Consider the following 13,583-nt stretch of genomic DNA (forward strand, 5'->3'; position numbering starts at 1 on the left):
CTCCGTAGGGGTAACAGCTTTCACTTTCTCTTAGAGCGTGGTGCCAACGCCAAGGTCGCGGATTCGATCCCCGTACGAGCCAATTGTTGTTTTTTTTTCTTCATAAAGACCCCATATATTTACATATATTATAATATATATATGTACGTCTATTGTACATATATATTCAACGAGAAGCTTCTCATTATAAAAGCTGAACGTATAGACTCCCATTCATTCAGTAAATTGTAGCTCTTATTTCAACCTTCTTACAGTCTAATCTGGCAAACCTCTCATCTTGTTGCGGAGGAGTTTATTCACCAATCCTCACAGACTCAAACATCTCCAGATTTTTCTCAACATTTTGCTGGTTATGTATATTACACACACAGTATGCTCATTAACTACTTTAAATATTTAAATGCTTGAACCTGACTCGACTAAGACATAAATTGTATAAAGATGAATATCCAAAAACGAAACTAAAACAAAGGCAACTGCAGGGCCAGATTAACACTTCACTGTACCCTGGGCAGCAATATTCAAGGGCCCCATCATCACGACCCCAGGATCACCATAATCTGGCAAAATACAGAATAAATTACAGTACTCACTGCCCTGGGCCCTTTAGAGGTCGTGGGCCCCTGGGCAATTGCCCAGTTGCCCATATGGTTAATCCGGCCTTGGGCAACTGGACTTGTTTGACGTTCCACCACACATCCAAGTGACTTCTTCATTTCTACATGACCGGTAGGGACTTTAGGTCTATATTAGAAACATCTGGTGCACACTTGACATTCACATGACTTGCATCTGCTAATGATTTGTAATACTCACCTGTGATTAGAGGATTTCAGTTTTTTTGATTCTGTTTCTCTGTAAAAGAACTGTTCAACCCATACATTAATGTCCCAAAACTCCAGACTCAATTGAGTTATCTCAGAGAATGAATGGGGAGAAACTTAGCTCCCAGCCTACCTTAACCTGTAAAAGTAATTTAGAATTGAAGTGATAATACTTTTTTTTTTTTTTTTTTAAAGAAATATGAATAATTGTAAAGGTTACAAAATCTGGAATCTTACATTTAAGGGAATGCTCCCTGATTCTTCTTTAAAGGCTCCACGAACATACTCTTCCGTGGGGCACTACATGAAGGTTATAAAAAGGGTATGTGCCTTGAATGTTCTCTGACGATTATTTTTTGGTGATAATTAAATAAATAATATCTTAACGTGTGTGCTTTCAGTAAGTGAAAGAGACTTTTCAGCTTGTTCCAGAATTGGTGTCACATCCCCAACAAACGTCTCTGTTCACAGTTCTGAAACAGCTGTAGCTGGTCCAGACACAAGTAGTGACACATCTTAGGTGTGAACACAAATAAATAAAGCTTGATACTTGTGATAGGATCTCTCAGGATGCATAATAATACCAGACAGGGCTTGTGTTGCAGCTCCAGTAAAACTCCTGATTCATACTTCCATCGTCTTCAGAAAATGTTGGTACTGTTGGAAGTGCAAAGCGAAGTTACCCTGTCTTGTTAAAACACTGTTGTGTCACTACCTCACCAGCCTGCCAGGACACTTAATTAGAGTGCTATAGTACATTCATCAGAGAGCACTAGAGAACAAATGTGCCAATCTGGCCAAATTCTTTGAAAACTGCTGCAGAAACTCCTCTCTGTTAAGCGATTCCCCATTATCATAGACCATTTTCATACTTGAGACAAGTTTTACTTTTTTTCTTTTGGTGCAATAAATCAGTAAATACTGATGAAAAACAGGACAGCCATGGACACTGATAGGGTTTAATCACAGAAACAATAGAAACACAATGTAATTTCAGGTTGAACACTGGTACCAGATACTTGCATCTAGATGACAAAGCAGGTCAGCAGGCATCCAATATTTTTTAAGAGCAATGTGTACAGTCATGTTATACCTACTATATGTCTGTCTTATGTGTTCTGCAGGGAAACCAGACGTTTGCTGGAGAAGTTGGTATACGTTCCTTCTCGAGACTTCCCAGTGACAGTGGTGCAGGTGGCCAGCTGGTACCTCCTCAGACACTTGCATGCCAAAAACAACTAGGAACTCATGAATGTGAGCACACAGCTGCCTCGTAACTACACTGGCACAAAATTGGAACATTTAACTGTTGTGTTCTTACTTCCCCATTGCTTATCTGACTCCACCACAGCTTTGATTGTAAACACAGCTTCTCATCTTTTTGCAACAAGCCAAAGTGAATGAAGATCGAAGACTGCCAGAGTTTCATTCCCTGCTTGCATCTACTTCGTCATGAATTATCTAATGCAACTGAATTATGAAATCATGTAGCTTAGCAGGTTTATCCACGGGCCACCACACCACCGCTAATTCAGCTTTTCTGGTTCTTGTGACTCAGTATTAATTCTTATCACCCTGGACATTCTGGGTCTGATATCATAGCTGTATTGGCTTCACATGATTGTTTGGTTTTTACAGTATTCAAGAAAACAGCAGCTTAAAGTCATAACAGATATCAAAATGTATTTTAACTCTTGATTGCACACAAACTTAACACATGATGATGTGGAAACATTACACAAATGTAGTATACATCATAACATCATTGTCAAAGTGCCAGCAACAATTCGTTAATGAACCATTTCATTTTTGTTTTTTTGTTGTGTTTTGTGGAGGAAAGAAGAGAAAAGTTACATTTTTTATATACACTTAAGTTAACTTTTCCAACTACAACTACTTAAGCGTTAACCCTACAGAAGTGCTTGGTCATTAGAGTGCAGATGTTTTGCCCACAGCCCCAGCATTGTTGCTTGATGTGTGGAGAACCTTGGTTCTCCGTTCGCTTGCACAGTGAACACACTTGCGCAGCAGCACCACCGTATGAACCTGCTCCCCCGTCTCCTTGGCTGGCGCTATTAGCCACAAGTTGTTGAAGCTCTGTCTGTATGGCGGCGTTTGGTGCACTTGCAATGCCCACAACTTTCACATTGTTGGGGTCAAACACACAATCCTCTTCCCTGCCACTTGGCACAGCTGTCATGCCACAGTTAGGGGGCACCCAGGCAGTGTCGTAGCCCTGCGCGCTCCATGTTTTCTGCATAGGGTGGTTGTCAGTGTCGATGCGTTTGACGCGGCCAACGCGCACACGCAACTCTAGTACCACACGGTCTGACTGGTTACTTTTCTTCGGATAGCACTGCGCCTTTCTCTTATCACGACTGACGTATACGCCCTTTCCCAGCATGCCGCCTGATGACTGCCGAAAGCCATTGGCAATGATCTGACGTGCACTGGCAACGGTGGTTCCGTGGTACATGGTGTAGACACCCAGATCTTTGGGCACCTGGTCGGCCCCCAGCTTAGAAGCGTCATCGTAGGTCACCTCCCAGCCAAAGAACTGCACTGACATGGTGCTTCAATGAGGACAGTGTTCAGACCTGAGACAGCAGCAACACAGAAATGTTATATGACTGCATTTTGTGTCTGTGGTTAAAAGCTGGCACAAGCAAAAGGGGATTTAAAGCATTTCTAAAGACTTAAACGTTATATAAGATTTATACAAAGAAGACGGAGGAGAACAGTATTTTGACCTCAGTGATATGCAGCGGATTGGGTCACAAATTTATGATAGCTGATAGCTGATCTGTCCTATATAGTACACCAGTAAGAAGCATAGATTTTCAGTAGACGAAATCACAGCTGAACTGTGACTTTATCTCTAAAAGGACCACATGTAGTTAAAACAGAACTGCCTATTCGTGTTATAAAATACACTTGGGAAAAATGTCAGTGGAAAACTGAACTTATAAGTTGAAATCATTTAGCCTTGTGCTCAAAGTCGACCAAGATAACATATTCGATGATTATTTAAAGGCAAATCCACAGTTTAGTTAGCAAAAAGCAAAACAATTTTTTTTTCTTAGCTATTTTACAGTCAATTTTATTCCTCTAGCCGAGTAAATAAGCGACGAACTTTAAGATAAACCCATCTCCTCACCTGCTGTGAGGGTCACTGTATTTAAACCTAGAGTGTAGTACCTACGTACTTCATGTCCTTTAAGGTCTTTTATTATTTAATATTAACGAACTTTAACTTACCGTGTACGTTCGTCTATCTGTTCTCCGTAAGCGTAATAGCTTTCACTTTCTATTCAGTAACATTTAAAGATGTCAAGTACGTCTAACACGCAACTTTATCGTCGCGCCTTTATATGGACTTCTTTTGTCACGTTTGCCTGTGGCCGGTTAGCTCAGTTGGTTAGAGCGTGGTGCTAATAACGCCAAGGTCGCGGGTTCGATCCCCGTACGGGCCATCATCCTTTTCTTCATAAAGAACCCAACTATTTACATATGAAGCGAGGCGCTTCTCATCATAATATCGAACAACACGTTACAGATTCCAAGACCAGTAAATTGTATTTCAACCTTCTTACATAAAAGTTTAATCTGGCAAACCTCTCTTCTTGTTACAGAGTAGTTAATCCAGTAACCCAATATTCACAGACTCAAACGTCTGTGATTTTGCTCAACATTTTGCTGGTTATGTATATTTAACACAATATGTTCATTTAAACTACTTTAAATATTTAAATGTTTGAACCTGACTCGACTAAGACATACGTTGTATGAAGACGAATATCCAAAAACGAAACTAAAACAAAGGCGACGGGACTCGGTTTTGTTTTCCTGAAGACGTTTCACTACAAACATCCAAGTGACTTCGTTTCTAAATGACTGGTAGGTAGTGGTGGGCGGATCGATCCAAATATCGATACCAACGTTGGTATCGAGGTTGATCGATAATGAGACCGATACCTAAGTTTCAGGTTCTCTCGTTTCATTAAAGACGCGACCTGACTGTGTTTGTCTAAATGCTGCAGCTGTCACATAACAGAGCAGGCTCATTTTGCTCCTCCTCCCCCTCTCGTGTGTTTGTTGTACCGTCACGGTGACCGAACAGGTGACCGAACACTGCCCACCTCTGCCAGCCAGGCCCGGCCAGCAGCAGACCATTACACACAACGAGAGAAAGAGTAGGGCTGTTTGGTTATATTTCTGGCCGAAAATAGAACAATAGCAAGTTGTACTGTTTGTAAAAATAGTAGGCCTATAACTTGCTTTAAGATACAATGGTAACACAGTATGTCTGCGAAGGTTGTCAGACATCCAGGTCATGGTAGGATATCCAAAATTTGAAATTTTACAATACAGTTTTAACTTCTGTCCCCAAGAAGTTTCAACCTCATTCACACCTTGACACTGGAGCCTCTGACGGACAAGAGTCGTTAGAGCACCATTCATACGGAAGAGGACGGGGACGAAAACAGTCCCCCCTCAACGACAGGTAAGTACCCAATCGTTAATGGAAATTAGATGCACCGGCTTCTGGTTGTTAACATAACAAGCAAGTTTCAGGAGGAGTTCCTATTTAAACCTCAGACTTCCCACCGGTCCCCTCGAACTGAAGAAGCTACTCGGATGAGTGGTGAAACAGCTTCTCAAAAAACCCTCCAAGCCCAGTTGCCTTTTTTTGAACATTTTTTTTTTTTTTTTTTTTTTTTTGATATAGTGGTAACGCAACAAACTTGTATAAGCATATGGACATTTTTAAAATCCCCCGCCCCCCTGCCGACAGACCCCTGAAAAGAAGAAAAAAAGTGCACTAAAGGGGAGAGATATTGTCTTATTTTTGTATTTTATTGTACTTCCTAAACACTTCCTTACATTTATAATATTTGTTGTAGAGTGATCATTTTTGTTTGGTAAACTTTATTTAAGAAAAAATATCTAGAAAGAAGTGCAATGAAGGGAGACCGTTAGTTTTTATAATTGTAGTTTCTGAACACTGAATGAAAAATATTTTGTTTTTATTTGCCCTCAAGTGATCATTTTGTGTGTCATTATTGTTATCATTAACAGTTTTTCTGACACACTGAAGCTAAATATGAAGGTAACTATTAATTCTTAACAAGCAAGAAACCATAGCTTTGCTAATACAAAAGTGACATTTATTGGATTTAGTGCCATTGCATGATTTTATGTTCGATAAACATAAATCACATAATTGTTTTCTACAGAACTAATTTGCCTTTCTGTTTTAACATGATGACAATATGAATAGCAATATATCTGAACATGATGCAAAACCCCCCCCCCAAAAAAACAAACAAAAACATGTATATTCCTTGCTTATTATTCCTCTCTTTTACCCCTGTCAGAGTCAGCCAGTACAGAAATGCTTAGACATGAGAATACAGATGTTTTCTCCACATTTCCAACACTTTTGCTTGATGTGCTCAGAGCCCTGCTGGGTCTTTCTCTTACACAGGGAACACACAGCTGCTGCTGCTGCACTAGCAGATCCTCTGTCATCTTTTTGGGATTGTTTAGCGATAAGCTGCTGAAGCTCTGTCTGTATGGCGGTGTTTGCTGCTTTTGAAATGCCGACCACCTTCACTCTTTTGGGATCAAACACACAGTCTTCCTGTAGACCACTGTGCCACTGGGGACTGCCAGCAGGCACCCAGGCTGTGTCATAACCTTTTTCGTGCCAGTTGAGTTTCATAGGATGGTTGGCCGAGTCAATACGTTTGACACGACCAACGCGCACACGTACCTCAAGGACCACACGGTCTGAGGGGCTACAGAAATATGGATAACTAGATGCCTTATTCGTATCACGACTAACATACACACCCTTTCCCAGCAGGCCACCGGATGACTGTTTAAAACCATTAGCAATGATGAGCCGTGCACTGACAATGCTGGTCCCGTGGTACATGGTGTAGACGCCCCGGTTTTGGGGTTTCTGTGACGGGCCTAGCATTACACCAGGAAAAGAGGCGCCATCGTCGACCACCTCCCAGCCAGAGAACTGCACTGACATCCTGATTTAAAACATGCAGCTGACAGAGGATGTTGTAAAGGTGAGCACCTCTGTGGACAAAAGGAATGCAACATTGGATTATAGCAGTGCAATATTATTTTACTCTTTTGAAATCCCATTTAAGTGTATTGTGTATATTGTGTGGCACTATACTACTGAGCTCGCCCTGCCTGTTTATTTAATTGCTTCCTTATTTGCCCATATTGCTCAAGCTGTTTTGAGCAAGTTTTGCTGTCTCAACAGGGTATTGCTGACAAAAATCACGACAGAATTCTGTCGTGATTTTTGATCGAGGAGCAGCTTAAGCAAATCAAGTTTGTTTTCAAGTTGTTCATTTAAACGCTACACACTTTTTTATGCTGTCTCGCTCCCAGTTTGTGAATCACTGACCTGGATGAGAACTCAAATCTGAGTGAAGTCAAATATTTTTTTAAATAACACAATATATACAACATTTGTAGCCTTATATACCTCTATATTATCATAGTATAGGGCTTTATGACTTAGAAAACCAAACGGTCTTTAAAATCAACCTTACCGTGAGTGAAGTTTTGTTGCTTCTCGCTGAACTTTCGTTTTACTGAGTTTATTACAGCCGTGTTGACGTCACTGGCACGTGGCTTGCGTGGCCGGTTAGCTCAGTTGGTTAGAGCGTGGTGCTAATAACGCCAAGGTCGCGGGTTCGATCCCCGTACGGGCCATGTTTTTCACATATGAAAAAGATGGCATAGCGTAGCAGAATGTTACATGAGCATTCACGACGCAACATCACAACTCTTTTGGACTGTCTATTTCTGAAAACATGTGAGAATCTCAAGCTGCGTTTAAGAATAAAAACGAATCAGAGCGGGCAGTCACATCACGTCAGCAAATACCCTCATATACTAGCCTAGGCCAACCACTGCGGTCACGTTCCTGTACCCACAGGCGACATTTTATGGAATGAATTTACTATCATAATGCAAGAGCATTTTAAATTGATTCGAGGGCAGAATTTATCGATTTCATTCTCAGATTTTGTGATATTATCTCTCAAAACTCTGCTCTCGCTCTCAAATTTGCTCTGCGCTCTCAAATTTGCTCTGCGCGTGCTCAAACTGTGTCCACGCACTCGGTTACGATGCTGCTCGCGCAGATTTCCTGCGCTCAATCTCCAGCTCTCTCTCTTGCTCTCACGGAACATGTGCGCTCACGAAACTCTGCTCTGCTCGCGGATCTTTGCTGTATCAACGCTGTCAACCAATAGAAGGCCGGCTGGTAGTGACCAATCAGATGATCCCTGTTTGTATACGGTGCGTTGGCTGTTTTTCGAGGAGCGTCGCATACGGGCGGGCACTCTTTCAACAGGTTTTATCCACTCCCTACCCCCGGGGCAGTAATAAATGTGATTTCTTGTATTTGTTGGACCACTGTTCGAATAAAATATCATGCAACACATACAAGAGCGTCCGAGCTTCTCATTAAAATGGCTATATTGTATAATAACAGCCGCATCGAACACTGTTCTTTGCGGTGTGCTGGTGCAGAAAACAATATCACCATCCTGAAGCTAGCGGGACGGGCGAAATGGAGCGGCAACGCCAAAGTGCTCAGGCAAGTTATTTTTTAGACTCATTTTAATGTCACGCGCTCGTGGTAACTTTCGTGAACGCTTTAAAATCAAGGTAAAATGTTTACGATGAGGCATTTTTATGGCCTGCTAACATTAGGAAGAAAAATAATAACCACCAATGTCCCATGTAAATATTTGTTGCACATCTAGAATATAGCTCATTAGCTAGGTCTGGAACAGAGACCAAGAGCCTCAGCAGCTCACTGCCTCATCGTAAACATTTTACCTTGATTTTAAAGCGTTCACGAAAGTTACCACGAGCGCGTGACATTAAAATGAGTCTAAAAATAACTTGCCTGAGCACTTTGGCGTTGCCGCTCCATTTCGCCCGTCCCGCTAGCTTCAGGATGGTGAATATTGTTTTCTGCACCAGCACACCGCAAAGAACAGTGTTCGATGCGGCTGTTATTATACAATATAGCCATTTTAATGAGAAGCTCGGACGCTCTTGTATGTGTTGAATGATATTTTATTCGAACAGTGGTCCAACAAATACAAGAAATCACATTTATTACTGCCCCGGGGGTAGGGAGTGAATGAAACCTGTTGAAAGAGTGCCCGCCTGTATGCGACGCTCCTCGAAAAACAGCCAACGCACCGTATACAAACAGGGATCATCTGATTGGTCACTACCAGCCGGCCTTCTATTGGTTGACAGCGTTGATACAGCAAAGATCCGCGAGCAGAGCAGAGTTTCGTGAGCGCACATGTTCCGTGAGAGCAAGAGAGAGAGCTGGAGATTGAGCGCAGGAAATCTGCGCGAGCAGCATCGTAACCGAGTGCGTGGACACAGTTTGAGCACGCGCAGAGCAAATTTGAGAGCGCAGAGCAAATTTGAGAGCGAGAGCAGAGTTTTGAGAGATAATATCACAAAATCTGAGAATGAAATCGATAAATTCTGCCCTCGAATCAATTTAAAATGCTCTTGCATTATGATAGTAAATTCATTCCATAACATTTCAGCAAGTGGACATCAACTTAGATCAGACATAAATGTTTTATGCAATTATCCATTTAAATTACACCGCTTGGCCAGGTGGTGGCGCTCTTAGCTTATTAGCCCAAAACTGGTGGCTCACTAACTAAACTGAAGGCTCAATTCAAGTTTCTTCAAATATCCGAAAGCTTGTTTAATGAGTGTATGTAAAAATCAGCTTTTTCTTCTGTTATGTCTGTGAAGGTTCTCAGTCATCCAGGTCATGGTATATCCAAAAAAACGTTAAAGAAAACGTTAAACGTTAAAAAAAAAACGAAACAGTATATCTAGTATTAAGGTATAGTATATATCTAAATATCTGTATGTTTTTGAATGTATAAATGATAATATGTAGTGATTACACCGATTTTACAGACTCGGCATGATCGTGACGTAGACACAGGCGCCGAAATAGCTCTACCGCGATGCCGCTCGTCCGTATAGACACAGCCAATCACATCACGAATCTCATCTGTTGGAAACCAATCATGTGGCGCGATCCATTTGTCGGAAGCCAATCAAATGTCAACGTCAATCATTTGAAAACCAATCACACTGCATAGACCATCTTTGCGTTTGAACAGCCAATCAGATCCCGACTCCTATGTTTACGCTACCAGTGACGTATAGCGCATCCCACCCCCGCTCTTTTCAAATCTTCGCCAGTTCCGGAAGCAGCGAGCAGGTAAAATATCTATTTTCTTGTCTGGGTTGAACTGAATTAAATGTTATTTAAAGTATTCCGCCATCAGCGTTAATGTTAACAACCTCTGCTGGTGCGCATTGCTATGGGAGGATTTGCGATAGTAAGTTTGGTTGGTTGCTATGGTATTACACATGTTATTTTCTTACACCGTTTTTAGGCTGTAGTAGACGTAGTAGAAGCCGCAAAGTAGCTAGTTGCTGCAAGTTAGCCTGATGTTTTGTCATTGCTTCATATCACAAATGTTTCCTAGATGAAGTTGTGCATTGTAGTTATTGTTTTTCCCTAGAAAATGACGACCAAGTCCCACAAAGCCATGCATGACAGTAAGATAATACAATAAAAAGGACAAATAAGAGAAGGAAAAAAAAAAGAAACGCAAATTCTTATCACTGACAAGAACACTAGTAGTCAATGAGAGATTTTCTTTATGGTTGCAGATTGAAAGGTGCCCCCTGCAGCTGAAGTGTCAGAGGACCTTAATGAGAGAGCTGCCAAGGTGTATGTGTGGTTTTCACACTCAAAAGGTAACTACATTTAAGTCTGCAAGATGCAAACATAAATGAATGTGTTACCAATATGAAGTTGGCTGCTTGTATTAAAAGAATGTTAGCAACTCAGTATATTTCTCCCATGTTTTCAGGCACCCGTGCCACCATTTTTGCCTGGGAGCAGGCCTGTTGCCTGCACTTGATGTCATTTTCTAGAGAAAAACAATAACTACAATGCACAATTTCATCTAGGAATTTGCTAAGGCGACTCCACAGTGTCTGTCATGCAGTGTAGTTCTGTAGCAGTAAATCATCAGTTCAACCTATCTAGAAGTTTAGCAATAATGTGTGTGTGTCTGATGTTACAAGTCTTTTTAAATCCACCACTGAACCTAAAAGTGTGTTTATACTTCATATTTGCACTCACCTGTTGGAAAAATGTAGATTAACTTAACTCACACTGCACTTAGACCAAAGCACTACATTTGTTAAAGTCCTGGTTAGATTCATTACAGTGATAGTTTTCTATCTAACATACAGCAGACTATTAGAATCATCTAGTTAATGACCCACCATATTCCTACATAAAACCTACCTCTGCAGGGGACCATATATATTTTTCTTACCCTCATACTTACTGTAGTCTTTAAAAAAGAAAATTATTATTTAATTTGGTTAAAATTATTTTAAAAAGAGCATTACATTTAAGTGTCTGATTCCTGTAAACACCCTGTTGTGATATAAGCCTTTAAAATATGGTAATAGTGATATAGGAAGAAATAAACACTGTGTTTACTGATATGACTTTGTTGTTGTTCTGTTTGTTTGTTTGTTTTTTTCAGTTTGAAAAATCCAGGTTTGGTGGATCCCATGTGGCAGCAGCCAAACCAAACATCAATGTCCAGAGAAAAGTTTCTCAAGTAAGTTTAAAAGGTAGTGATTTAAGGTTCACAAAAACCTGTTGTCTTGTTTTGTATTGTTAATCTTAACTGTCTGCAAAGGGCAAAAAATGACCCTGGTTCAGCTGTTGCCCCAGGTCTATCACCCTCTTCACCTCCACACCGTTCTCCATCTCCTCGTCCTCGTACCCCTTTATTAGAAGCAGTTAACACATAGTAAAGAGTTGAACAGTCAAAATCTCAGCCACATGTAAGTTACAAATACACAGTTAATGTCTACACCAGCTTTGGTGTGTGTCATTGTGTCTCATTGTTGATTTGTGTGAGTGCAAGGCAGGTGTGTTTTTAACTCTTTACTCTATGTATTAACTGCTTCTAATAGATGCTTTTTAACTTTTGTAACTCAAAAGTGCCTTGGTCACTTTCCTTTTGTTTGCACTAAGTTACCACTGTACCAAAGAGCACCTTGATGTTTTGTTTTGTTTGATTTGTTTTACTTACCCTTCAAAAGAAGCACTCCTCTTCCTGCTTGTCATATTTGTACTGTTATGCTTCTATACTGCTTCTTTTCATATGTTCATATTTTTTCTCAGCCCTTTCAGCCAGAGGATCCTGCACAGCTCCCATTCTTGTGGCCACAGACGCTGCCTAAACAGGACCAGAAGTGGGCGGCTGCAGCTCTTTTTCGAGTTGGCTCCCACCCTCTCTTGGTTCTTGACATAGACCAGTTCTACAACCTGGTGACTGAGACCCTGATGAGCACCAGCAGCTGGACCTAGCCCACCGCTCTGAGTTCAGAGTCATCCAGGGGTTAGAGCAGGGCCCAGGCCCATAGCTGCACAAAGGCAACTGTTTCCTGCAGCACCACCTGCACCTGTCATGCCAGGGATGCAGCTGTTGCTCCCTTGCCCTGTACCTGTACCACCCTGTACCACCACTGCCACCAATGAACACACCAGTGACCAAGCTGCGCCCACCAAACGCAGATATAATAGGTCAGCCTCATCAAATGTCTGCAGGAGGTGTGGACAGTTTCGCTCTAAAGGGTGTACCCCTGCCTCTCGCCCGATGACAGCTGGGATAGGCTCCAGCAGACCCCCGTGACCCTTAACAGGACTAAACGGGCATAGAAGAAGAAGATGTACATATTTCATTGTCTGCAGTTCCCCCAGTTTGCAGTTGTTTCCCCTGCTTGTTTTTAATGTTTCTGATTGTCCTTGCTATTGAGTAGTTGCTGCTAATATTGTGTCTTCTTTATGTTTATTTCCTGTATGTAAATATATTTGGCCATTAAAGCTGAATCTGTTCATGAATAATTTCTTGCAAGTGTGTGATCGTATATTGTTAGATATCAGGTAACAATCGACCTTAATTTCATAGATACAAAATTGTGTAAGTGGATTTTAACACAAAAATATATAAACATTTGCCACAAGAAAAGTACTTTAAAGTCATAAAAACAATCTCCTTGTGTTTATTTTAGTTGTGAGTAACAGTGTATTATTGAATTGACTGTAGATTTTAAAACAAACGCAATTTAGAAACATTTGCCACAAGAAAAGCCTTCAACATTTTATGGCTTCGGGCGGGATTTGAACTCGCGCCACGTGTGTCCTCCCTTCCCCTCCTTCCCTCCTTCCCTCCCTTCTTCCCCCCTCTTCTCTCTTCTTCCCCATCTTATACAGACTATTGTTCCCCAGCCTTCGCGGAGTTGGGAGAGCGTTAGACTGAAGATCTAAAGGTCCCTGGTTCGATCCCGGGTTTCGGCAGCGGATATTTATTATGCTCATGTACTGTATCAAAAAAAGGTTTAAAGAACTCTACAACTGTACTTGTAGAGGTTATTTTTTTTTAAGTGTGTCTTCCCACCAGTCCCTTAGAACTGGAGAAGCTACTCTGATGAGTGGTGAAGCGTCCAGTTGCCTTTTTTTAAACCTTTTTTTTTTTTTTTTTGGATATACCATGACCTGGATGACTGAGAACCTTCACAGACTCATGTACTGTAGTTCAACAGTAAACGCTTGATCCAGAC

At 41.2% G+C, this 13,583-nt stretch overlaps 1 protein-coding gene across 1 annotated transcript; it reads right to left on the reverse strand.

Annotated features, from left to right (window-relative positions):
• Window positions 1–1,212: 1,212 nt before the first annotated feature.
• On the reverse strand, window positions 1,213–4,096 carry gig2p (grass carp reovirus (GCRV)-induced gene 2p). The gene is made up of 2 exons (XM_084550755.1): window positions 4,083–4,096; window positions 1,213–3,421 (listed from the first exon to the last, which is right to left on the reverse strand). The coding sequence occupies exon 2, from the start codon at window positions 3,391–3,393 to the stop codon at window positions 2,722–2,724; it is 672 nt and encodes a 223-aa protein (XP_084406881.1). The 5' UTR covers window positions 3,394–3,421; window positions 4,083–4,096; the 3' UTR covers window positions 1,213–2,721.
• Window positions 4,097–13,583: the final 9,487 nt, after the last annotated feature.

The sequence above is a fragment of the Chelon labrosus genome (assembly GCF_963514085.1).
Source record: "Chelon labrosus genome assembly, chromosome: 9".
Lineage (NCBI taxonomy): Eukaryota > Metazoa > Chordata > Actinopteri > Mugiliformes > Mugilidae > Chelon > Chelon labrosus.

Bases quoted from the DNA above. Each gene is read 5' to 3' on its own strand.
- gig2p (XM_084550755.1), bottom strand. From the start codon at position 3,393: ATGTCAGTGCAGTTCTTTGGCTGGGAGGTGACCTACGATGACGCTTCT.